This window comes from Buteo buteo, chromosome 4 (genome assembly GCF_964188355.1).
Source record: "Buteo buteo chromosome 4, bButBut1.hap1.1, whole genome shotgun sequence".
Taxonomy (NCBI): Eukaryota; Metazoa; Chordata; class Aves; order Accipitriformes; family Accipitridae; genus Buteo; species Buteo buteo.
In genome coordinates, this window is record NC_134174.1 from 1,740,344 (window position 1) to 1,766,394 (window position 26,051).

General features: G+C 49.5%; 1 protein-coding gene across 9 annotated transcripts; it reads left to right on the forward strand.

The window, feature by feature from the left end:
• The first annotated feature begins 17,770 nt into the window (after positions 1-17,770).
• LOC142029689 (uncharacterized) lies at positions 17,771-25,352 on the forward strand. Of its 9 annotated transcripts, XM_075024566.1 has the most exons (7): positions 17,771-17,963; positions 23,482-23,688; positions 23,826-23,903; positions 24,191-24,427; positions 24,616-24,645; positions 24,930-24,987; positions 25,112-25,352. In XM_075024566.1, exons 1-7 carry the CDS (start codon positions 17,891-17,893, stop codon positions 25,215-25,217), a joined length of 789 nt encoding a protein of 262 aa, XP_074880667.1. In that variant the 5' UTR covers positions 17,771-17,890; the 3' UTR covers positions 25,218-25,352. The 9 variants fall into 9 exon arrangements, with proteins under 9 accessions (XP_074880667.1, XP_074880666.1, XP_074880663.1 ...); XM_075024565.1 differs by having other exon boundaries at positions 23,482-23,903; XM_075024562.1 differs by having other exon boundaries at positions 24,191-24,645.
• The last annotated feature ends 699 nt before the right edge of the window (positions 25,353-26,051 follow it).

The following is a 26,051-nucleotide window of genomic DNA, read 5'->3' on the forward strand; positions in this document are numbered from 1 at the left end:
GTGCAGTCTGCTGCACTGAAAACCACACAGTCATCGGCCCAAAGTTCAAAGTCATCATCCTGGCACACTGAACATTACTGCCTGCCTTAGAGCTGTGACTCTCCAGCCCTCAACAGACCTTCTTGATAGCTTGAAAATTAAGCTCATTCCTTGTGTATTGATTCGTTGTGGGGTATTCTACCATTCCAAGTTGCTTTTCAGTGTAAAATGCCATGTGGTTACAATTCAGGTCAGGGAGAGGATTGTTTGTTATGATGACTGTTGTCTTATCTCAGTTGAAGAGTGAAGATCTGACCATAACCGCCATGTGTCTTCTGCAGCTATTGAGGTGTTTCTGAAATGCATTGCTGTTGAACAGCATAAAGTCTCTCTCCTGTACTGGGACAAAAGGGAGGGCTGAATTAGAAGAGCCAGCTCCATATACCCATTTTACAATTACAGAAATAGGAGAACTGCCCTCCTGCACCAACGTTGAGTTGCTTGGGCCCACTTTTTGCTGAGGGGATAACCTGGAGAGACCCCTGTCTCTAGCAGAAGCACATAGAATATAAGAAGAATCACCCACACTCCAGCACTCCAGTGGTCACCAGGTTTAGTGATTTCCATAAGCTGGACTGTTGTGTTTAATAGGCATTATAGTGTCTCTCTTGTGTAGTTGTCTAGATCGTGTTTGAACCAGCCTATATTTATCCGTGACAGCTGCTCTTCAGAGGATGCCGCATAAGGGCTTAGGTACTGCGTCTGCTCCAGCCTGCCTGCTGGAGTAAGTAATATTTTATCTTGAAGGAGTGTCCACCACACCATCTGTTATGCAGGTGAAACGACCTCGCATGGCTGGCAGATCAGTGAAGTTTGATCCTGGGACCTCCAGATGTCAGCATAGATGTCACTTAAGCTAAAGAAAAAAATTCCCCAAGGACTGCTGTGCCAGTCCCTTTGTTTTTGAAGGATCTAATCCCAGGGCAATATTTTTTCAGTTTTTGGTGGTATTTTTCTTCTTATGCAGACTCGATGGCAACAGCAACTTTAATGAGGAGTAATGTGAAAATATAACCCACCCCTCGTTTGGTCATACTGGGGAAGGACTATGGTCTGAAACATGCAGTCTTTCATCCACAGAAAAGAGCTATAAAATGAAAGTTCAGGGCTTGGTATGTGTCACTCCTGTAGCTGCCTGGGACTGGACAAATTGCCCCTGCACTGAATGCTCTGTCCTAAAAGGTGACAAATTAGTATCAACTGCGACATTTAAGATGATGCTGCTTCCAAGTGAAACAGCAGTAACAGCTTCGCAGAGCTGGGATGTTCATTCACCGGTGTAGCCAGCATGTTTGCTAGCAGAGGAGCTACACTGCCTTCACTTACCAGGTTGGGAATGTTGGCATGCTCTTTCTCATGCTGTAACGAAAATCTTTTTATGCTCACCACCTCCAAGGATAAAATGAAAACAAGGCAATTCATTACCAAGCATGGTAAGGAAAGCCTGTATCCTGCTAAATACAGCAGCACTGATCTTTGCAGCTGCTTTAGATGATAGAGCAGACTGACATGATAAAACATTAGGTCATGATTCCATTCATAAGCAACTTTCTTTCCAAAGTTGGACTTTTCTTCATATTTTAGTAACACAATCATGAAAGAAATCTTAATTTCATCATAGCTTCCTGACTTCTCCTGCTTATAACACTGTCTCCTTACCTCTGCACAGGATTTTTCACCATCGAGGACATTATAAAGTATGGTAATGCAGAAGTATTTATACGTAACCATGGTTCTTTCATGGGCCACAGAGGTGCGGCTGATTTTGAGCCAGAAAATTTAATAGTACAGACAGTAATTTTGGGCAAGACACAAAGAGCAAAGTGGCCGTTTCTGGAATGTCCTGCTCAACTCCTTTAATAGAAACAGGGCCAACTTCTGTCATTATTACTTTTTCCTGAAGAATTCCCAGAGAATAAGTTAAGGTAAAGAGTTTTTAGTTTTCCAGTGAAAATAGGCTGGAGTCATGGATGAATTAATTCTGTCTTTCTTCCTAGAATTGCAAAGTGCATGAGAAGAAAACAATCTGAAAGATGTCACGAATGTCACAGAGTTACTTCAAGTATCTGTTTTCCCATACTTTGTTTTTAGAATTTTTGGCTGTCCTAGACTTTTCCAGTCCAGAGAACATTACATTTGTAAATTGTGAAAAATGATTGGCAGTGCTGCAAAATAAACAGTACGGCTAAAAATCTCAACCACCATTTTATATAACTACTTGAGTGATTGAGAAACTTCGTTCCCACTGAGAGCCACAGTACGCTTTGCATGTGTTTTGCTAAATGGGAGATGTTTGCTGCGTTCAAAAACCCAGTGGCTTTTAAGAGTTTAAGCCCCTTAGGCTGTTTAGAAGTTTATGAAACCTCACTAAACAGCACACGCCTTCAAACATTTGGTCTGTACGAGGAATGTGGAACTAGCATTTCACTAAACTCTTTTTCTTCCACGTTGCAGCTGTTCTCCAGCTCGGCACAAGTTCAAAGCAAGATCCGGCTGAGAAAGGCAGGGATGCTTTACCTTTCTGGTCACAGGGAGCATCACGGCTGCGGGTAAATCCGTGCCAGAGGCACTGCTGCCGAATACGCGGGGCCACCAGCATTCAGTTCCTCGCCTGTTGCTGTGACATCTGTACATTCAGTGCCAGGACATCTGCTCACAACATTAAGTAAAACTGGCAAGGGGCAGAGTGTTATTACTAATGTGACACTGAAGTGTATGTAAGCGCAGGCAGAGGTCAAAAGATGTGGATAATGGGTGTCTCAGAGTTAGGCCTCCTGTTTGGGCTTCATTTTCAATGGAAAGAAGAATGTAGTTGCAGAGGGTAATTTATCTGAGACAACTGTTTTGGGAAAGGTTCACTCGGAAAATCCCAGATTGTTTGTTGACTGGGTCTGAGATGTCTGCAAAGGGCTTAAAGGCTGCTGTGTACCCCCAGCTCTGAAAAATTCAGGTAACAAAGTAGCCCGTGGCAGAAAGTAAAAAATGATCTGTAACACGACCAGGGGAAAAAAGTGTTTATGTATGCATGCTAAATAAAAGATTATAAGTGTTGTGCGGAATCTTGAGTTGAATTACATGCAGCTGCAGCAAAGGAAGAAATCAGCCTGAGAAATACTCCCATTTAATAGCTTTTATTTAAAATAAATTCACAGTATTTCAAATCCTAGCCAAAATGTTCTCAGTATTTTATTATTTTTTTTATTTTCCTTATGCTGTGATTCAGCAATTAGTAACACTGGAGCTGTTCACTGCTCCATTATCAGCAATACAAATATAATTTGAATTAAGTGTAAACTAGTATTTCTTTTGCTAACACTGGTATTTTGCTCTTATTCCCTTTGCTGGCTGGGGAGCGCAAACTATACCTGATCTGGCATAGGACCAGCTCTACATGAGGAATCCATCATCATTTTTTGAACCAACTTCAATCAACAGATGGAATTTATATTGGGTCAGTGCTTTGCGACATATAGTTGTAGTAGGGTTTCATTGAGTTCAAAAGTTTTGAAGCTAGATTTACTTATCATTAAACTGTGGCCAGAGAAACTGTATGTTTCTTTGTCTGTGAAAGCATATTAGAGCTGCTCAGAACAAATTATTGAAACTTAAGATACAGGTGACCCTGCAAGGTTACTCTGGGTAGTATTTTCTGTGTTGGCCTTAAAAACCCCAAATTCTGCTGTGTGCATCAGCAAATTATTACCCCGACGGGCAAGAAGGCAATATAATAATGCCGCATAACATTGCCTCAGCATCCTCTTGCCCTGTTAGAGCACATAAAGGAACAGTAGTTATATATAAGCGCTTCCACAAAGCAACTTCTGGCTTGGTGTTTTTGCAGAGTTTTTTGCATGGATTGTGATGGCAGAACTGTGGGATTTTACTAGTTAATGTCAACCACCTAAGGATGAATATGGCTGTGCTAACAGCCTTTGGTTTTATTCATACTGTCCAACCCATTCTCACCTATATCCTGTCTGGCCTTGTGAATATTCAAAGTGGACGTGAGAGGGTTGGCTATGAGCGCAGTGAACTTACAAAAAGGAAAGCTTCACCCATAGGAAGACATGACCGCAACCTCTACATACCTTCTGGCTATTTTACGGGGAGGGACGGGCCCTGTTCTCTGTACTAACTTCAAATCTGGAGCAGAGACACTTTGGGAAACCGTATTTAGGCACCTCTCTACATCTTTAGACACTTCAGTGCTTTAGAAACCTGTCCCTAGAGACCTCGTGTCCTGGGAATTTAGCATTCATTTTTAATATGATCAACTATTACTCCCTGAAGCTCACTGAAAATACCACTAGAAAAGCCACCTCCCTTGTCCTCCAGTATGTTCAAGTCAAGCTCCCCTTCCACCACCTTCACTGTCTAACTACACGCTCTTACATCAGAAATACATCTCACCCCCACTGCATTTGTCTTTTGTAATGCTGCATATTATCCATCAGTCCTCTCAGCTTTATTCCCATTTATAAGTGTCTCATCAGTTGCTCTGATGCCTTCTTCGTGTGGTCTCTGTGTGCTATAAGACACTTGCCAAGCTCACCTGCTAGGCTGTCTGCTAACGTGAGTTTTCTCGATTTGTTCTTAAAAATAAATAAATGCAATTTTGCTGGTCCTCTTTTCCAAAGATCTATTTAGTTTTTATACCACCCATCTGGCTATCTAGAAACCATCTAGCAGGCAACAGTTATTTTACCAGTAAAGCTAAGTTTGCTGTCAAAACCTTCCGGCACAGCAAAATGCTCCTGGTGAGCTTGATTTACAGAATAAAACACATTCTTTCTCCTCAAATACTGAATTAAAAATGCAGCTTAAGTTGTCAGTAGGCTTGCTGTTTGTGGATTCCTGCTTTCTAGAGTGCTGCTCCTCGGTACAGAATAAAAAAGGGAGTTTCTGGACCCCTCCAGGAGGTTTCAGATGGAAGACCAAGACACATTCTTTTTGTGTCCTTTCCAGCAGAGCAGTGGGAAGGGTCGTTTCTAGGAGAGCGGTATGATGGTGTCGTGGAAGTGGTGTCAAGAGGAGCCTGCTGGGAGGCAGCCAGACGAGCCAAGCGTAATGTGCTACAGCTGCTCTGGCTTCGCTAACACAGCAGGACCAAAGAGCTTAATTTCGTAATCCAATGAATGAATTAGCAGAGTGGAGGAAGAACAACCATGAATCTGTTTGAAAGCCCCAGTCGTAGCTGGTTTGCTGTCAGCTGGGCAGCTAAGACTGTCAGAGCTGCATTCATGGTGGCAGGCATCTCTTTATCTGGTTTGGTATCCCAGGAAATGTCCGATGGAGCATCCTCAAAGTGTCCCATCTGCTATCAGGTCCCTGGTAGTGGCCGTAAGGAAGAAGATGAGCCCCGTAAAAGGTCATTGTGGATAATCTGGTCCAAGAGCAGCCCTCATTTTGGTCTCTGGAAAATTAGAGACTGGTTTAAACCTTTAGAGTAGGTCTACAGTTTTGGGTGAAATGTTCCTCTCTAATTCTATCCACAGGCAATACGGTAAAGTGACCAGCTGGTTTTGTGGGTAGATCTTTGTCTGTAAGAATTTCTGCTGTGTAACAGTGCGTTGTGTTATGTGGCTTTCCCTTTCAGTGCTTCTGCATTCGCTACTTTCTCCTTTCAGTTTGGCTTGCCATGAGACTTCTCTGTTCCTGAGAAAGATACGCTTTCTCACAGTCCTCTCCAATGTCTTCAAAGAGTTTTTCCATATCTGTGAGCATGCAGAATTGCTATTCTCTACACTTCCTTGAGTTGACACCGTCTGCAAAATGGGATGACTAGTACTGTCCTCTAGTTCACAAGGAACAGGCTTGTTTTTCAATTGCATAATTAATGCTGAGGGATTACACTTAATATTTCTGATTCTACTTTTCCGTACAATACAGCTGTCGTGGTTTAACCCCAGCCGGCAACTAAGCACCACGCAGCTGCTCGCTCACTTCCCCCCCACCCAGTGGGACGGGGGAGAGAACCAGAAGGAAAAAGGTAAAACTCCTGGGTTGAGATAAGAACAGTTTAACAGGACAGAAAGGAAGAAAATAATGATAATAATAACAACAATAAAATGACAATAATAATAAAAGGAATGGAATATACAAAACAAGTGATGTACAATGCAATTGCTCACCACCTGCTGACCAACGCCCAGTTAGTTCCCAAGCAGTGATCCCCCTCAGGCCAAATCCCCCCAGTTTATATACTGGACATGACGTCACACCATATGGAAAACCCCTTCGGCCACTTTGGGTCAGCTGTCCTGGCTGTGTCCCCTCCCAACTTCTTGTGCCCCTCCAGCCTTCTTGCTGGCTGGGCGGGAGAAGCTGAAAAATCCTTGACTTGGGTTAAACATTACTTGGCAACAACTGAAAACATCAGTGTGTTATCCACATTCTTCTCATACTAAATCCAAAACATAACACTATACCAGCTACTAGAAGGAAAATTAACTCTATCCCAGACGAAACCAGGACACCAGCAAAGACAAATTCAGAACAAGCTGCATTCTTTCAGTCAAAAGTTTGAATTACTCTTCAAGTATGAGTAATTTGTCCAAATCCCCTGATACCGTCTCATTGTGTAGAGTCTTCTGTAGGCAAAAATTCACGTGGTGTCTGCTTGGACCACACTGTTGCAATAGAAGTTGTTTGTATTACTCTTCTGAGCAGCTTAAACACGAACAACAAGCAGGGCTCCTTGGTGTCTGAAACAAGGGTGGGTAGCAGACGTCTTCATTTCCCCGCTGTCACCGTGGGATGTGCTGCTGGCTGAACCTAAGAGGTGTTGTTACCCTGTATTTTGGGAGGGAGGGAAAGAAGAAAGTGCTTGCAATCTACCTAGGTGTTTATATAGTCTTAATATTTGAGAGAAAGCAGATTTAGGATCTTCCATGGACTGAGACCACATGACATAACGTGTATGCTTTCCTGTTTACAGGGAAACATTAAGTATACTGGGTCACACTGTGTCTTGATTCTCATCCTAAAATCCCACTCCTGAAAAGTGTGGTTATATTGGTACTTTTCCAGAGACTACTGTAGCTCCAGCAGCAAAATCCCTTTTTATTAGACTGCCACTGGTGTTAATCCATTGAATGCTTAAATGTATCTCTTAAAACGTGAGCTACTCCATTTTGTGAAAGATATGGGCAACCTTCCTTCTGCAAGGTGGTAGGCTGCAGTTACCATTAGCTCCTGTGGTTCTCCCCATGAATGAACGAGAAATTGAGGACTCTCTTCCCTATCAATTACATCCAATGGTTTAAGAAGAGTGTTCAAAGGGGCAGTTGCAAGCCAGCCCAAGCTTTGTAGACCTAAATCAGCTGAATACCAGGCAGCTGGCAGCACAGAGCAGAGGGCTTCCTTCCATATTTCCAAACAAGTTTCTGAAATGGAGGCTGCAAATAGCCAAATACCTCTTCCTCTTTGTCTCCTTACAAAATGTCCTGTTATCCACAAGAAGTGAGAGAGGTAGTTGGTATTTTTTGCAAAAATACATCTTGTCTTCCTGCTCACATGAAAGCTCTACTAGTTAAAACATGAAATAATTTGCAATCTTTGCAGATATTTTCTAATCCTGACCAGGACCTCTAATGGAAAACAGCTACATCATATCCAGAAAGTGCAAATTTTTCCTGCAGACTCCAAAGGAATTGAAAGCAACCGGGGCAAGTGGGATTATCTATACTGCCGGTGTGTAGAGCTGAGTGAGATGTGTCTTCCTGCACTAGTAGACTTTCAAAGTCATTGACTGCTTGAGCTATTAACAGGCAAGGCACAGTGTTTGGCGAATATTGGCACCTACTCAAATTTCTTGAGCAACCAATTCCCCACATGAGAGCCTGCGGGTAAAGGAGGAAATTTGTGTGTAACACTGGTGTAGAGCAACTCTCAGAGCTGAAGGGATGTGGTTTTAACCCTCGATTCAGGTAGTGTAGGAAAAGTACTTGAAAAGTTATAGATATCAACAAACAAAGACAAGGTACTCCAAAATGTAATATTGTAGGGGTTTTTTGTGTCTGGTAAAACACCATGATATATGTGCATGAGCATTCATGTTTTGAAAACAACCCCATGTCCTTGCATCTTACTGAAAGCTAAAAAAATTTAAGAATATGGATAGTTTGCAAGTCTGAGTTCTTCACCATGATAAATAACTTGGTCCTACCATATAAACTGTTCCAATATATTTTTTTCTAGAGTGATTACTCCATGGCTCAGATTTTAATTTATCTTGCCTACTTACACTATAATCACATCTGTGTGGAATTAACTGCAGAAGAAATGCTTGCTCTTTTAAAAATTTTATTCATTTATAATGAACGTTAGCATATTCTTTTTTATCCGTGGATTGTAAATGGCCTTTGGCTTCAAACAGGACATCTCATTCCAGAAAGTCCAGATTAATGAAAAATTAGTCCACCCTGGGGCTTTTCCCAAACTACTGTTCTTTTCTGCTACTGTTTTCAGAAATCCATGTCACTCCGTGTCCGAAACCTAGTGCTTTGCACCAGTTCATCGCTTCATCTCGGAATTTAATACATTAATATGACTTTGCTACTTTAAGCTACTTTCGGTCCTAACTCTGAATAATTCATTACTGGGGATGGTGAGGGTCTTAATTTCATCCTCTTTGGCTAACTCTAGTGGCAGGACTCCTCAGCTGTCATGCAGGTGTTCAGGTTCCACAGATGTGTTTGAGATGCTGTGCAAGCCCTTCCCTCGTTGTGTTCACTGTCTCCCCAAATCCCTCGAGCTCCCCTGCTCTTGGATCCTTTGCCCCATCCCAAAATCCCAGCAGTGGCCGCAGGGAGACTTTTCTCCTGCAGGAAGGACACACTTCTCAGTTGCATGTTTTCCTGTGCTTTACGCAAAGAGAGGGGTTTTATTTATACCTTGACAATACTAAAAGGATTAATAAGAAAAGGAGGAAGCTGTAAACAAGATATACAGAGACACAAACCCAGCAGGCAAACGTAATGACGCCAAAGATGAGAGAGAAACATCGTCACTGATGCTAATTGATGGGCTGTCAAGATACTGCAGGTGACCTGGGACTTTGTGACTGATGTGGAGGCGAACGCTCAGGTCCTGGATGTTGGGGGGGGGGCGGGGGGGTGGTGGTGAAACTGCAAACTGGTGAAGGAGTATGCAGGGGAAGAGGATCAGGGAGGAAAAAAGGAGGAATAGCCAGAAACGGGTACACAAGGGGCCATCTGGGTGTAAACCAGGGCTGGTCAGTATGCTTGTCTGACCCAACCCTGCGCCTGGTCACCACAGTCTGTCTGTCTTCTTATCAAACCCTGTCTTAACTACACTCTCCGCATAATCTCACATCTTGGGGATGGAATATGTCTAACCAGGAACAAGTTTGCCCTTTCAGAAGAAATTCCTTGCTTTAACCCCTCCAGCGTTATGCTTTCTTTTGCTGTTGACTCTGGTGGCAACTTTTTAATCTGATATTTGCTTCTCTGGATCTATGCAGGAGCCCCTGACTCTGTTTGGCTGCTCAGGTTTAGCATCCTGGAAACGCACTTCACCAATACTTTATATACTTGTTGCCGTATGTATACGTTATTGAAGTTGTTATGTGCTTAATGCAAGTCTGATGAGGTCACGGTTACACCTCTGATAACCTTCAGGAGCAGCAGCAGCTGCTTAATCCTCTTCTGAACCCTGGCATGGAGGAATGATAAGAATATACTGTACGAGAAATTTTAATGACTATCTGGGGTAACACGTCAGCACATAGGCTACTTTATCCTCCTTACTTGTGTACACTACATCTCCAAAAACATGGTGTAGAGAGAACCACCTATAAATACCAAGCTTGGAGCCTTTAGCTGGTTTCTTCTCAGCATCTCCGCAACCCCCAGGTTGCCTTCGGGAAAGGCACCGCTGCGGGTACGCAACGCACTCGGTCAGGACGTTCGTTGTGAGTGTTCAAGAGAGGAAAGCAACCATCCTCCCAGGAAGGACAAGCTCTGGGGGCTTCCCCAGGAGCGGTGGCCACCTTCCTCCAGCCCCCAGTGGCAACAGGGTGTTGCTGCCGTGCTCCCCACGCTGGGCTTCTCCCCCAAACTCAACGTTAAGCCAAGCCAAAGCTTTCACAGTCTCAGCCACCTGCTGACAGGAGAAGATTGGCAAAATAAAACCCAATCCGCTCACAAACACGGGGTTTTTTTCCCCCAGCTTTTAGTCTGCTATAACAAGCTATTTCTTTCGTGTGCTTGCAGAGGTCAATGAGAATTTCCCTACGTTCATTAGAAGGGGGAAAATGTGGTTTCTTTCAAGCCTTTCCAGTAATGCACCACCATCTGCTCTGCACAAGGCTTTTAAAGTCAAGATTTCTAATTTACAGCTTTTGATATCAAATGGAGGCAAGCTTAATTTTACAAATATCAGCTTTAAAGATGAATGTACAGAAAGTATCTTCCCTACAACATGAAACAACCTGCCTACAATTTGTTACGCTCTCTAGCAGCAGACGAATGACATTATGCACAATTTTTTTACCCTGGGGAAAGGAAAAAGGAAACAAGTTCCATATGATAAGACATTTATGTGCTCCTAGAAAGTGACAGTAGAAAGAGCCATACAAATCTTCCATCCTCCTTTTCATTATCAGAGAATTAAAAAATGTGAGCGGAATTAATTTTGCTTCAAGAGAAATCCTCTGGGGATGTTATCTGCAAGCAAAAGGGGTTGTGGCCAAGCCTCCAGATGGAAATTTTACCTCATGTTTCGTCAGTGGCTGCAATTGTGGTTATTTATTCCAGTACAAGTAACTCTTGCCTCCTAAGATCTGATTTAATAGCATAAAATAAAGGCTTGTGGCAAAAATCCACTAGTTCTCTTTGAGAAAAGGCTGCAATGCTTCTCACCAATGACCTTACAAACCGAGAACTGAAATTACTAAAAGTTAGGAAACCCAGAAGTCAAGACCCAAAGCAACCCTGAGGCAGAAAGCCCCTTTTGTGGTTTCATCAGTGCTTCCCCCTCCACCCCATCGCTCCAAATGGAAAAGGAGCTGAATCTTCAAAAAATCCCATCGGAGATCCCCTGTGAAGCCCTGAGCTGTTCATACCCCACCTGGCCTCTCGCCTGGCTCCAGCTGGATTCCTCAGCAGCAAAGTCACACTTCCAGATACCACAAATGCAACATGGGCTCATTCCCATCATTGGGGTGTCCCACTGGGCAGCAAAGCCACTCCATTTTGACCAATTCTACCAATTTAGATCCCCCCAAATGAAGTTTTCAACGTGCATCAACATGTAAAAGCTATAGCAAGCATAAATGCGGTGTATTTTTGCTTTTACCAGGAAAGGGTTTTGCCTACAATGCTAAGCACTTCTTCTTCTTCTTCTCCTTCTTCTTCTTCTTCATCTTCATCATCATCTTCCTCTTCTTTTCCTCTTCCTCTTCTTCGTTTTCTTCATCATCTTCTTCTTCATCATCTTTTTTCTCTTGTCTTCATCTTCTTTGCCTTCATCTTCTTTGAATAATAATAATAATATTATTATTATTATCATCATCATCATCATCATCAGTATCATTTTTATTCAGCATATTTAGCTTTTAAAACTCATCTGTAACACCAGTAGGATAAGGTCTTTTGCATTTATAGTCTCCTGGGTGGGAAGCAGTGTCAGAACCTCATTTCATCCCTGCAGGTGCAGGTCACACATACTTTTGCCTCTTGAAACCCTGAGGCTGCCTTGAGCATTGCCAGTGTGCTCCCAGCAGGGATAATTATTAACACAGCACCAGAAAACCAGCTGCTTTTTCCATTAAAGAGGCTCAATATTTTTGTAGCTCCCATAAGACAAAATGTTAGCACTGTGATTTCTTCCTGGATAAGGAAAAACCTCCATCTCGCTTGTTTTCAGGGCTGTATTTTGATTTTTCCAGGTGCCTCTGAGCACAGTGAGTAGTGCCTCTTCGGGAGTCTGGGGCAGCGACTGCTTCTTGCCTGAACTGATTAATAGTGGGTAAGATAAAATTAAAGCAGGGATGCTAACTTGATGGGAAAACATTCCAGTTTGCAAACCTGAGCTTTACAAATGGCTTGTACTTAGCATATGCAATTAGCAGGGATGAACCATAATCCCAAATATTCCTGTAGATAAGAACATTTTATGATGAACTCACATCCTGAGTGGGTTATATGCACTTGGTGCAGGAACACATATATCAGAGCTGATAAGAAATAAAATAATTCCTGGCTAAATCCCCAAAGAAAAACAAAAGCAGATAAATTGTTGGGTCTTGTACTATTTTGCTGTCTAAGGCATCATTTCGGTTGCTCTTAGCTGGAAGGTGAACCCAAAGGAGCATTTTTGCCCAGGAAGGAGATCGCTCCTCATCCCTGGTACCAGCACCTTGAAACAAGCAGTTTGTCTCTCTTTGAAGACACTGGACTGATCTCTAGTCCTGGCCTAGAATCCAGCCTTTCTTACCTAAAAATCTCCAGTTAGAGCCATAGTCAATAACACAACCTTTCCACATGCTACAACTAAGGAGAAACAAGCAAAACCCCAGCAGAACTCCTCAACGACTTCTGCTCAACCTTCCCAAAAGCAATACAAGAAGAGAAGGTGGGGGAGAGCTCAGCCCAAAAATTGTTTCTCAGATCTTTGAAGCAATTGAAAACAGACAACTCTCAAATTGTTAGCTTGGACGCGGGACAGCGAAGCCCTTTGAAAATACAGATGTGCTCAGCCCTTGGTTATCTCCATGTCCCACCACGAGGAATGCTTTAGGATCTCATCCTTGTCTTGGTGCATGGGACAGGGACAAGGTGGGAAGGATCCTTTGATGCCGTGTGTTGGGGGACAGCGGACAAAGGGCTCCCCGAGACAGGGATCAGGCAGGGCTCAGCGGGGGGATACTAGAAATCAGCAGCCACAGTCATACAATAGCTCTGATCTTTTGTAGAAAGGCTTCCTACTGAAAATGTGCCCTTCTCGGGCATCGCAATTCTCCAGTTCGGCCAGTATAAACCCTCACATGTTGTTTTGCATATCTTCTTGAAGATTAGTAGCTACAGAGCTTGTTTTCACCAGGGTTGCAAAAATCCCTACCCAGAAGGTTATGACATGATTGGGTTTTATATGGCTGTCATGGTTTAAGCCCAGCCAGGACCTAAGCACCACGCAGCTGCTCGCTCACTTCCCCGCCCCTCAGTGGGATGGGGGAGAGAATCAGGACGAAAAAAAATAAAACTCCTGGGTTGAGATAAGAACAGTTTAATAGGACAAAAAGGAAGAAAATAATGATAATAATAACAACAAAATGATAACAATAAAATGACAATAATAGTAAAAGGATTGGAATATACAAAACAAGTGATGCACAATGCAATTGCTCACCACCTGCTGACCAACACCCAGTTAGGTCTCAAGCAGCGATCCCTCCCACCCAACTCCCCCCAGTTTATATACTGGGCATGACGTCACATGGTATGGAATATCCCTTGGGCCAGTTTGGGTCAGCTGTCCTGGCTGTGTCCCCTCCCAACTTCTTGTGCCCCTCCAGCCTTCTTGCTGGCTGGGCAGGAGAAGCTGAAAAATCCTTGACTTAGGCTAAACACGACTCAGCAACAACTGAAAACATCAGTGTGTTATCAACATTCTTCTCATACTGAATCCAAAACATAACACTATACCAGCTACTAGAAAGAAAATTAACTCTATCCCAGCCAAAACCAGGACAATGGCTTTTGAAGGAATGCTTGGAGAAGAAGTGTAAAGTCTTCACAGACTGTATTTTCTTTACCAAATCCCAATATTATTACCCTCAGCTATTTCTTGCGTAAGCTGATTGTGAAGTCTAACCTGCTGTTTGCTTTCCACAACACTCATCATGTGAAATCCCAACCTGTTCAGAGTACATAGTTTAAAGACTGTGCTTAATCAACAGCAATTTAAGCACCAAGCCCTGGGTATCTGGGTTATCACTTAACTGGTGTATAACTGGTGCAGCATTTTTATCTGCATGGCCCTGAATGTTTCTAGTCATGATCCTCAGGTGTATACGCCTTGTTCTCAAGGTTTGCAGTCTCGTATGTTGCTCTTCCTAAAATACACTTGGCAGGGTCAAGTGGTTTGTCAACTGGTTGGGCCAGGGAGGTTGATGAAGGTTGATGCTCTCTCCTTGATGGGCAGAGGGAGAATTTACCCACTTCTCATGAAGAACTGCTAGTTGGCCATTAAATATTATCCTCCAAATATCCCTTTTCCTTCCCTTTCAGAGTTATTATGAAACTATTTCCCGATACTCACTGCCAAGACAAAATGACTTGCAGTCAAGAGAAGAGGAAACGGAGACAGATGAAGCCAGGAGGCCACAAGCAAAGAGCCATAGGGTGGTTTTTGGAGGATTTGTTGTAAGCAGGATCTGTGGGAGCAGTGCAGTCCCAGGCATGCAGCAAATTAGAATCCAACTGCAGGAGCTCTGCAGATCTTCCAGGGCCTTGAATCATAGCACGAATTCCAGTTTTGAGGTTTGTCTGGGACCAGCAAGCTCCAGCTTCCAGCATTGTGATATCTGCATCCCCAGCCCCCCCCGCAAGGGCATCGCACCCAGCCAGATGCCCCCAGGCACTGGAGGGGAGGAATTGCATCCCCCCAGGGCACTGCATTTCCCCTGGGTACCACATCCCCCTGGGCAACGCATCCCCACGCCGAGTACTGCATCACCTCCTGCCAGGAATTTCATCCCTCCCCAAGATATTGCATCCCGCTGGTACCGCATCCGCCAACCCAGGTACCACGTCCTGTTGGATGGAATTATCCACCCCGTTGTGTTGGAATGGAAGGATAAAGGCTCTTTAGGAAGGAGAGGCAGGGGAGATGAGGGGGAGGTGTTGCTCACTATGTCAATGACCGGCTGGAGTGCATGGAGCTCCTCCTGGGGATGGATGAGGAACCGACCGAGAGCCTGTGGGTCAGGATTAAAGGGAGGGCAGGGACAGGTGACACTGATGTGGGGATCTGCTAGAGGCAACCCGACCAGGAAGGCCAAGCAGATGAGGCCTCTATAGACAGATAGGAGCAGCCTCATGTCCACAAGCCCTGGTCCTCATGGGGGACTTCAACCACCCCGATATCTGTTGGAGACACAACACAGCAGGGCATAAACAATCCAGGAGGTTCCTGGAATGCACTGATGACAAATTCCTTCTCCAAGTGATGGAGGAGCCAGCGAGGGGAGGGGCCATGCTGGACCTTGTTCTTACCAACAAGGAGGGGCTGGTGGCGAATGTGCAGCTCAAGGGCAGCCTTGGCTGCAGTGACCATGAAATGGTGGAGTTCAAGATCCTTACGGCAGCGAGGAGGGCGCACAGCAAGCTCTCTACCCTGGACTTCAGGAGAGCAGACTTTGGCCTCTTCAGGGATCTGCTTGGTGGAGTACCATGGGGTACAGCCCTGGAGGGAAGAGGGGTCCAAAAAAGCTGGTTAATATTCAAGTTATTCCAAGCTCAGGAGCGATGCATCCCAACAAAGAGGCAGTCAGGCAAAATGCCAGGAGGCCTGCACGGATAAACAAGTTGATCCTGGACAAACTCAAACACAAGAAGGAAACCTACAGAGGGTAGAAGCAAGGACAGGTAGCCTGGGAGGAACACAGAGAAATTGTCTGAGGAGCCAGGGATCAGGTTAGGAAAGCTAAAGCCCTGATAGAATTAAATCTGGCCAGGAACGTCAAGGGCAACAAGAAAAGCTTCTATAGGTATGCTGGTGATAAAAGGAAGACTAGGGAAAGGTGGAAGGAAACGGGAGACCTGGTTTCCTGGGACATAGAGAAGGTTGAGCTACTCAATGACTTTTTTGCCTCAGTCTTCACTGGCAAGTGCTCCAGCCACACCACCCAAGTTGCAGAAGGCAAAGGCAGGGACTGGGAGAATGAAGAACTGCCCACTGTAGGAGAAGATCAGGTTTGAGACTGTCTAAGGAACCTGAAGGTGCACAAGGCCATGGGACCTGATGAGATGCATCCACAGGTCCTGAGGAAACTGGCAAAACAAATTGCTAAGCCACTATACATCATATCTGAGAAGTCGTGGCAGTCCAGGGAAGTTCCCACTGACTGGAAAAGGGGAAACATAACCCCCATTTTTAAAAAGGGAAACAAGGAAGACCCAGGAACTACAGGCCAGTCTGTCTCACCTCTGTGCCCAGCAAGATCATGGAGCAGATCCTCCTGGAAACTATGCTAGGGCACATGGAGAGGTGATTGGTGACAGCCAACATGGCTTCACTAAGGGCAAATCATGCCTGACAAATTTGGTGGCCTTCTAGGATGGGGTTACAGCTTTGGTGGATAATGGAAGAGCAACTGACATCATCTACCTGGACTTGTGCAAAGCATTTGACACTGTCCCACACGACACCCTTGTCTCTAAATTGGAGAGACATGGATTTGATGGATGGAACACTTGGTGGATAAGGAATTGGCTGGATGGTCACACTCAAAGTGTTGTGGTCAATGGCTTGATGTCTAAGCGGAGAGCAGTGACGAGTGGGGTTCCTCAGGGGTCGGTACTGGGACCGTCGCTGTTTAACATCTTTGTCGGTGACACGGACAGTGGGACTGAGCGCACCCTCAGCAAGTTTGCCGACCACACCAAGCTGTGTGGTGCGGTCGACACGCTGGAGGGAAGGGATGTCATCCAGAGGGACCTCGACAGGCTTGAGAGGTGGGACTGTGCGAACCTCGTGAAGTCCAACAAGGCCAAGTGTGAGGTCCTGCACATGGGTCGGGGCAATCCCGAGCACAAATACAGGCTGGGTGATGAGTGGATTGGGAGCAGCCCTGTGGAGAAGGACTTGGGGGTGTTGGTTGACAAGAAGCTCATCATGACCCGGCAATGTGCAGCCCAGAAAGCCACCCGTACCCTGGGCTGCATCAAAAGCAGCGTGACCAGCAGGTCGAGGGAGGGGATTCTGCCCCTCTGCTCCGCTCTGGTGAGACCCCCCTGCAGTACTGCCTTCAGCTCTGGGGTCCTCGGAACAGGAGAGTCATGGACCTGTTGGAGCGAGTCCAGAGGAGGGCCATGAAGATGATCAGGGAGCTGGAGCACCTCTCCTATGAGGACAGGCTGAGAGAGTTGGGGTTGTTCAGCCTGGAGAAGGCTCCGGGGAGACCTTCTAGCAGTACCTAAAGGGGCCCTACAAGAAAACTGGAGAGGGACTTTTTACAGGGGCATGTAGGGATAGGACAAGGGCTAATGGCTTTAAACTGAAAGAGGGTAGACTTAGGTTAGATGTAAGGGAGAAATCCTTCACTGTGAGGGTGGTGAGGCACTGGCACAGGTTGCTCAGAGAGGTGGTGGCTGCCCCATCCCTGGCAGTGTTCAAGGCCAGGTTGGATGGGGCTTGGAGCAACCTGGTCTAGTGGAAGGTGTCCCTGCCCGTGGCGGGGGGGGGGGAACTCGATGATCTTCAAGGTCCCCTCCAACCCAAACCATCCTGTGATTCTGTGATGATTCTACGACCCTCCTGGGTATTGCCCCCCCCCCCCCCAAATCAAGTACTGCAGTGACCCCCGTCTATTGCACCCCCCCCTACTGCCTTCTCTAGGGGTACCGCACCCCCCCCTCACCCCCCTGTCTCCCCCCCCCCCCCGGTATCTCCCCCCCCCCCCGACCCCCCATCCCGGCAGGGCGGTCCGGTCCGTCCCTCCCGCTCAGTCCCGGTACGAAAGCGAAAGCGAAAGCGGGAAAGCGGATCGGGCCACGCCGGGCATGTCCAGCGGCGCCGGCGGGCGGGGGGGGGCAGAACGGCGGAGCCCCGCTGGGAGCCCCTGAGCCCCCGGTGCCGCCGCCGCCCCCGTCCCCGTCCCCGTCCCATGGCGCGGCCGCTGCTGCCGCTGCTCTGCGGTACCGTCGTCCTCCTGCTGCCCTGGGCCGCCGCCGACACCGGTAAGGGGAAAAACGGGGGGGGGGGGTGTCCCCTCCGGGCTCCCCGGCTCGCTGCCGGCACGCCCACGGTACTCCCCGGGGTGCCCACGCCGTCCGTGGGGGGGTCGCTCAGCTTCCCCGGGTGCCCACGGGACTCCCTGGGGTGCCCGCACCATCCCCAGGGTGCTCGCTTTGCTTCCCGGGGTGCCCACGCCGTCCCTGGGGGGCTCACTCCACTTCCCGGGGTGCCCACGCTGTCCCTGAGGTGCTCGCTTTGCTTCCAGGGGTGCCCACACCATCCCTGGGGGGCTCGCTTTGCTTCCCAGGGTACCCACACTACTCCTCGGGGTGCCCACGCCATCCCTGGGGGGCTCACTCCACTTCCCGGGGTGCCCACGCTGTCCCTGAGGTGCTCACTTTGCTTCCAGGGGTGCCCACGCTACTCCTTGGGGTGCCCACACCATCCCTGGGGTGCTCGCTTTGCTTCCTGGGGTGCCCACGCCATCCCTGGGGGGCTCGCTTTGCTTCCAGGGGTGCCCACGCTACTCCTTGGGGTGCCCACACCATCCCTGGGGTGCTCGCTTTGCTTCCCGGGGTACCCACACTACTCCTCGGGGTGCCCACGCCATCCCTGGGGTGCTCACTCCACTTCCCGGGATGCCCATGTTACTCCCCAGGGTGCTCGCTCTGCTTCCCGGGGTGCCCACACTACTCCTCAGGGTGCCCATGCCATCCTTGGGGTGCTCACTTTGCTTCCAGGGGTACCCACGCTACGCCCCAGGGTGTCCTCACTGTCCCTGGGGTGCCCACTCCACTTCCAGGGGTGTCCACACTGTCTCTGGGGTGCTCCCTCTGTTTCCCGGGGTGTCCACGCTACTCCTTGGGGTGCCTACGCCGTCCCTGGGGTGCTCGCTCCGCTTCCTGGGGTGTCCACGCTACTCCTTGGGGTGCCCACACTGCTCCCCAAGGTGCTCGCTCCGCTTCCTGGGGTGCCCACGCTTCTCCTTGGGTACCCGAGCTCCCACTCAGGGTTTCCACGCTACACACCAGGGTACCCACACTGCTCCCCGGGGTGCCCAGGCTGCACCACCGTGTTCCCCTTGCACCCCCCTGGGTGCCCACCTCCCTCCCTGGGTGCCCACGCCGCCTCCCCACCAGTGTCCAGGGAGGCTGGGGGTAATTTTTAGGGTCCACGTGATGGGCCCGTGGGAGCTGAATCCCGTGGGATTTCACCTTGGGTGGGGTCCGCGGGTTTTCCATGGGACTCTGACTTGTCCATGGCTGAACATTGCTGCTGGACCGGGAAAGTTGCATCACGTCTTGCCTGTCCAAAAGCACAGAATCATAGAATCATTTAGGTTGCAAAAGATCTTTAAGATCATCGAGTCCAACCATTAAGCTAGCACTGCCAAGTCCCACTGACCCGTGTCCCTGAGCACCCCATCTACACGTCTTTTAAATACCCCCAGGGATGGTGACTCCACCACCTCCCTGGGCAGCCTGTTCCAATGCTTGACAACCCTTTCGGTGAAGAAATTTTTCCTAATATCCAATCTAAACCTTCCCTGGCACAACTTGAGGCTCTTTCCTCTCATCCTGTCACTTGTTACTTGGGAGAAGAGACCGACCCCCACCTGGCTACACCCTCCTTTCAGGTAGTTGCAGAGAGCGATCAGGTCTCCCCTCAGCCTCCTCTTCTCCAGACTAAACCACCCCAGTTCCTCAGCCGCTCCTCACGGGACTTGTGCTCCAGACCCTCCACCGGCTTCGTTGCCCTTCTCTGGCCGCCGCAGCTTCAGGAAAAATCACCATCGCGGCTCAGCGCAGTCGGCGGAGCAGCCAGGGATGCTGACAGCTCCGGGGAGCCGCTGGCGGCAGCGGCAAGACCGTTAGGACATAAATAACTGAAAATGGGGGAATTGCGAAGGATTTGCATGGAAGCGCAAGAGATAAGGCTGGAAGGGAGCGCAGAGCTTCGGGACAGCTTTAGTGCTCTCTCCCTTCTCTGGGCTCCTGTCTGCTGCTGAAGCTGCAACACCCTAGAAAATGAATTTATTCCTATTTCTAAACAGCCAGCAGGTGCAGTGAGGGCTGTAAAATGATTCCAGTGGCAAAAATAATACAGATACGTCTCAGGAACAGGCTAAAAATAGCTGTCCCTGAAGTCAATATCCTCTAATGGCCCCGTCCCAGACCTGCAGACAACAGACCTGATAGTGGTGATGCAATCGGGACCATTGTTCGGGGCAGAAAACGTCGTCATCTGGGGTGTTAGAGAACAAGAATAATATTTATTGCTTTTAATTCACTCGATGGATAGATAATTTGGGAGGTGCCACAGCCCCTCTGCGCCAGCCGTGCCAATGCGTCCTGCAATGCTCGCTCCAGGCATCACGTCCTCTCCTGCCTCCAACCCCCGGCACAGCCATTCCATTGTAAATGTTTTTCAGTTAAAAACGTGAAAAAGTTATATTTATTTCTGTGGTTTTGGCGTTTCTCATGAATTCCCCAGTCTTGGGCACAGACTTCTGAAATTTCTTTCTCCACTTTTTTTAGCTTACAGTTTTTAAATCAATAGCAGAAAATGAGCACCGCTCTGGCCCTTTTGCTGATAATCTTCAAAGAAAAATGGTCCAGGTTTCCCGGTGTGGATTCTCCGGTGTCTAGTTGTGGTTGTGCATCCCCCTGCAGCCCACGAAGCTGGAGGGGGACACCTCCGTGATGTGGGATGACGGCACGTGGCATCATCTCCATCCCTGGGACTCATCCCGGCCGTGTGCCCAGTGCCTGCGTGGTTTGCTTCCTGACGTGCCGGGACAAGCTCCCCCTCACCGGCATCATTTGAGATCGCTGGCAGAGAAAAACAAAAAGCAAAGTGAAAACATGAATTAACCATGCAAAGACAACCCTCCCCAAATATCGTGCATGTGTTTCAACCTGGAAATCTAATATCCATGGGATGCAGGGAATTCAGATGGAAATAAGGCAGCCGGAGGTATTTTCCCGAGAAGGCTGGTAGCCGGCACCATGGCTCATTTTGGAGGTTGGGTAACGATGTGATGCGTTTTTGAGCACTTGGGCTGACACATCAATGGGAAAATTCAACCTGCAAAGCTCAGAGGGAGAGGAGACAAGCAGAGAGATGCTTTTGGCCATCCTGGAAGATTCTTGTGGGCTTTTCCTTGAATTAACAGGAAAACAGAAGACAGATCTTGGTTTTTTCTGTGTGTGAGTGCCTGACGGTGCCCAGATCCAGGGAATTTTATCAATCTGCTTCAGTAAAAAAGCAAATAAGAGAGGGAGAGGCTTGTAGTTACTGCAGATCTCTTTGCTTGGAAGCAAGAGGTTTATCATGGTCACAGCTTTCCCCATCCATCCATGCTTTACACCATTTCCAATTCACTGCCGAGTTATAAAAGAAAGCCTAAATCTTGGCCATGCACCTCCAGGGCTGTAGTGGCGCTGGAAACCTGAATCCCCAAAGATTTCCTCCCCTTTTCCCCCTTGGCATGTGTTTTGTCTCATCAAACAAACTGAAATCGGTGCAGCGATGGCATGAGATACCGGGGTTGTGATCCTGGAGAGCAGAGACACGGGGGTCTTGCCATCGAAGGACTTGGGCATTTTTTTGGAAGAGGAGATTATTTTACAGTCAAATCAACCAGAAAAAAAAGTCCTTTGGTGGGATTAGGATGATGAGATCAGGTTTTAAAGCTGAAAGGCATAAGCAGGACTCACAGGTCCCTGTTTTTCCTGGACATTTTTGATGCTTCTGGCTGGATTTCCCAGTATGCTTCCTTTGCAGATGTGGCTGTGGGTTGTCTTGGCACTGGAAAGACTTTTTGTTCCATTTATGGCACAGCTTCAGGTCTGGCTACGTGCGAGGGAGTTGTGAAATGGCCTGTGGCGTTTCCTTGAAACACTCCCAGAGATTTTTGCCACCACCGCCTTGAGAGGAGGCTGAGAACTGACATGCTCAGCACACGTGTAGCCACTGCACTGCTCCTGCTCTCCGGGCACAGCGGCTGCAGCTCTTTGGGGTGTCCCAATGCCGGGGGACACAGCACAGACCCAGCCAAGCACCGAAACGGAGCAGAGCCCCCCCGCCCCGGGATGTTCTGGCGATACATAACAAATTGGGGCAGGAGATTTTTATCTCCGGGTGTTTTGGGTGCATGTTGTGTTCCTGTCCCCACTGCCATCGCACTCCTGTCCCCAATGGCCTCCTGACCCCATCACCGACACATTCCCATCCCTGTTGTGCTCCTGTCCTCACTGCCATTGCGCTCCCATCACCGTCCTGCTCCCGATCCCAGCCCAACCGTACATCCCTCCGTACCAAATGTGCATCATCTCGGCTGGGCATTGCTCCATCCATGCATCGCTCCATCCCGGCCATGCATCGCTCCATCCTGGCCATGCATTGCTCCATCCCGGCCATGCATCGCTCCACCCCGGCCATGCATCGCTCCATCCCGGCCTTGCATTGCTCCATCCCAGCCATGCATCATATCCTGGCCATGCATTGCTCCATCCCAGCCATGCATCGCTCCACCCTGGCCATGCATCGCTCCATCCTGGCCATGCATTGCTCCATCCCAGCTATGCATCACATCCTGGCCATGCATTGCTCCATCCCGGCCGTGCATCACATCCTCGCCACGCATCGCTCCATCCCAGCCGTGAACCGCTCCGGCCTGGCTGTATACTGCTTTATCCGCACTGCGCATCTCTCCGTCCCGGCCCTGGAGCACCACCTCTCCACGGTGGCTCACATCAGGGGACAGGAGCCGGCAGCGGCCGGGGTCACGGGTGAGCCATTCCCACACTGCGGCAGGGGTCCAGGCGTGGGCACGGTCTCAGGGCAACTGAGATACTTTCTCCGTTGCACCAGAGAAAAGAAGTGAAATTGTAATACCCTCTTGCGAAACTGACCTCAAATCAAGGCCAAAGGGGAAGCACGAACCCTTCTGGGGATAAGAAAAGCCATAACCCGTAGCCCATCACCACCCCATTGCCCGGCCACGTGATGCTCAGATTCCAGCCGCTTCCAGGGCCGTGGGCTGCAACCTCCGGCAGGTAAAAACCCTGGGAAGTGGTTGGAGGATTCATGCCACACTTGGAATTTTTCATGTCCAACTGCAAAACGAGCAGAGAAAAAAGGGGGAGGCGAGCGTGGCCGAAATGCAGCAGCTGGTGACAGGATGCAGCTGGGGCTGCTGGCCCGGGACGGTCACTGCAAGGGGATGAATTTCTGCAAAAAGTCTTCAGCAACCGGAGGGGCCGCTACAAGTGACCACAAACGTGCTGGAAACAGAGTTTTCTGCTTCTCCGTCTCCCGTGCACAGGCACAGCCATCTCACCGCTGTCTTTTTGCAGGCTGGATGAGGCTCTCCCAGCCCCAGCACAGCACCAGCAACCCCCTTCCCACCCCCTGGCACGATTTGACCACCTTGGGTGCCGTTCAGCCCAGCGAGCCGGGGCCAGAGGTTGCCTAATCTCCCTCTTGTGATCTCCATCTCTTTTTTTACCCCCCCAGTTCCAGCGCCAGCGCGATGCAGCCGCCCCAAGGACGTGGCCAACGCGCACATCGACGTGGGCAACAACACGCTGCTCAACACCCGCCTGCGCTACACCTGCAACCCGGGCTACAAGCGCAAAGCCGGTACCTCCAGCCTCATCCAGTGCATCCTCCGCGAAGGTTCCACTGAGCCCGACTGGACCCACACCACGCTGCAATGCATCCGTAAGCCCTCGCTCGGCAGCCAGGACGCGATGGGGACCGGGGAGGGGGGAGAATTCCATCACCGACGCGGCAGAAGAGGATGCAGGGTGACGTGGGCGCTGCCATCGATGGTGTCTCTGTGTTGTGTCTTCCCGAAGGGGACCCGGCTCTACCTCCGCAAACCCCCAGCCCCGAGCTCCCGACCGTGCCGCACACCGAGGGGACGACCCAGAAGGGTGAGGAAGGGGCAAACGCAGCCCACGGGGGTTGGTTTGGGACCACCGTGACTGCGGGTCACGGCAAAACCACAGCCGCCGTGGTGTGGAAAGCAAAATATTTCAACAGTGCAATCAAATTAAGTCAACTGCGCGAAATTATGCCGTTTTGTAGCTGCTGGATGGGCTGCATCGCCCTCGCTGCAACCTGCCCAAAGCGGGCGCGAAGCTGAGCACTGAAATCATAGCGCTGCCTGGAGCGTGCCTTTTAATTTTTGAAATTAAAATGTTTTACACCGTTTTCCCAGCAGGAACCACCGATGCCAGCCCGACCTCCAAGCCCTCTCCAGCAGCAACATCTGGGCTGCCGGGAGCTGCCGGCCGGTCACCCACGCCACCAGCGACTGATGGGCCGTCACTGGAGAAGTCCACGCTGCCAGAGATGCCCCCACGGCTACAGCCATCCACACCAGGAGAGGGGATGGCCCCAGGGTCATCTCTGGGGACAACCCCGCTGCCCACCGCCCCCACGGACCATGCTGCAGGTCGGGCCACCTGCCTAGGGAAAGATAACCTTCTAACAGGGCTAGTTTCAACCGGCAAAGGCTCTTTTACTTTTTCAATGCATTTTTTTTTCCTTCTCTCCAAACCCCTTTTTAGTGAGGGTCCCCCCAGCATCCCCACCTTTCCTAGCTTTGCAGCTAAAAATCTCCATTTCTCTCTTCTTTTCCAGTCTCCATCCAGACCCTGGCCTCTTCCATTGGTAAGCCGGGCAAAAAGCTTATTTTGGCAAGCAGGGGCTTATTTTCTTTATTTTTTAGCTTAAAAGCCCTCCTTGGGGCTGTGGGAGGTTTATGCCGTGGTCGAGGGCAATGCCTCCGAGGGAGGAAGGATGCAGCACCCAAATTTCCTCCCAGGGTGGGGAGGGCAACTTGTGAACGTGCACAAAGCATTTTTGGCTCTTTGCGGAATCATTTTGCTTGAGCTGGGCCATGCCCCAGGCCACACGTTGGAAGATGCTCATCAGTCACCGCATCTCCCCTGCAGGGCTCCCGGTGCTGGTGGTCGCCGGTATCGTGGCCTGCTGCTGCTGGAGGATGAAAACGTAAGTGTGCCGAGCCCCACGAGGTCTTTCCACCCCGGTGATGAGTTGCCCTCGGCCTCTGCGCTTTCCTGAAAGCCGAGGGAAAAGCCTTGGGATGCCGGTGACGCTCCTCTCCCTTCCGCAGGCGCACGGGGCAGAGCTACGTGGTGCCGGTGACGGCCATCCCCATGGTGGCTCCCGCTGCTGAGAACGATGAGATGATGCCGCCTGGCGTCTTCCCCACGGGCTGAGTACCCACCGCCAGGCAACTCAGTGCACCCACTAGCCCGGAGGATGCTCGGGGCTTGGATGGGAAGCCCAGACGCTTCCTCGAGCGGCTGCGGCACGTGGCAGAGCATGTCCCGGTCCCCAGCCGTCCTCTGTGCAGAGCATCCTCACCCCGGGGACACGCAGCTGCTCTTTCCGACCTGAACAAGTGACTCCTGTGGATGAGACGACTCCAGCACCCAAAGGTGTGTGGGTGTCCCATCTGTGCGGCTGAATGGTGGGGGGGTGAACCCCACCAGCACCCCGGGTGGTGCGGAGGCGGGGGACGTCCTGCGTCAGGAGCCAGAATTCGGCGGAGGTGGACCTGCAGGTGCTGGTGGTCAGCGGGGAGTGAAGGTGCCTGCCCCAGCGGAGGGTGTTTGGGGTGCAGGGGGTAGGGTTGGGGTGTCAGGGGTGAAGCTGGGCTACCCTGCCCCAAGTAGCGCCCATCCCCTGGTCAGGAACAAGGCCAGAACTGGGCCAGCTGGATGCTAGCCCCTTCCCTAGAGCTGCTTTTCCCCCAAATTGCCCCAAAACCCAGAGAGACCCCAAAACCCACTGCTCGTGGAAGAGAGAGAGGCACCCAGCTAAGCATCCCTCTGCCACATCCTCACCCCATTCCTGCTCTCTTGCAGCCATGCACCAGTGAACCCGCAACCGCAGCGAAGAGTGCTGGTGCCCACCCGCCACGGTCACAGGGGTCAGCCCTCGTACGCAGCTCAGGGATCCTTCGGAGGCACTTTCGGCACCGACTCCAGGTGCCCACCGGCTCCGGCCGCTTGCAGGGGACCACAAGCAGGAACGATTTCACTATAGAC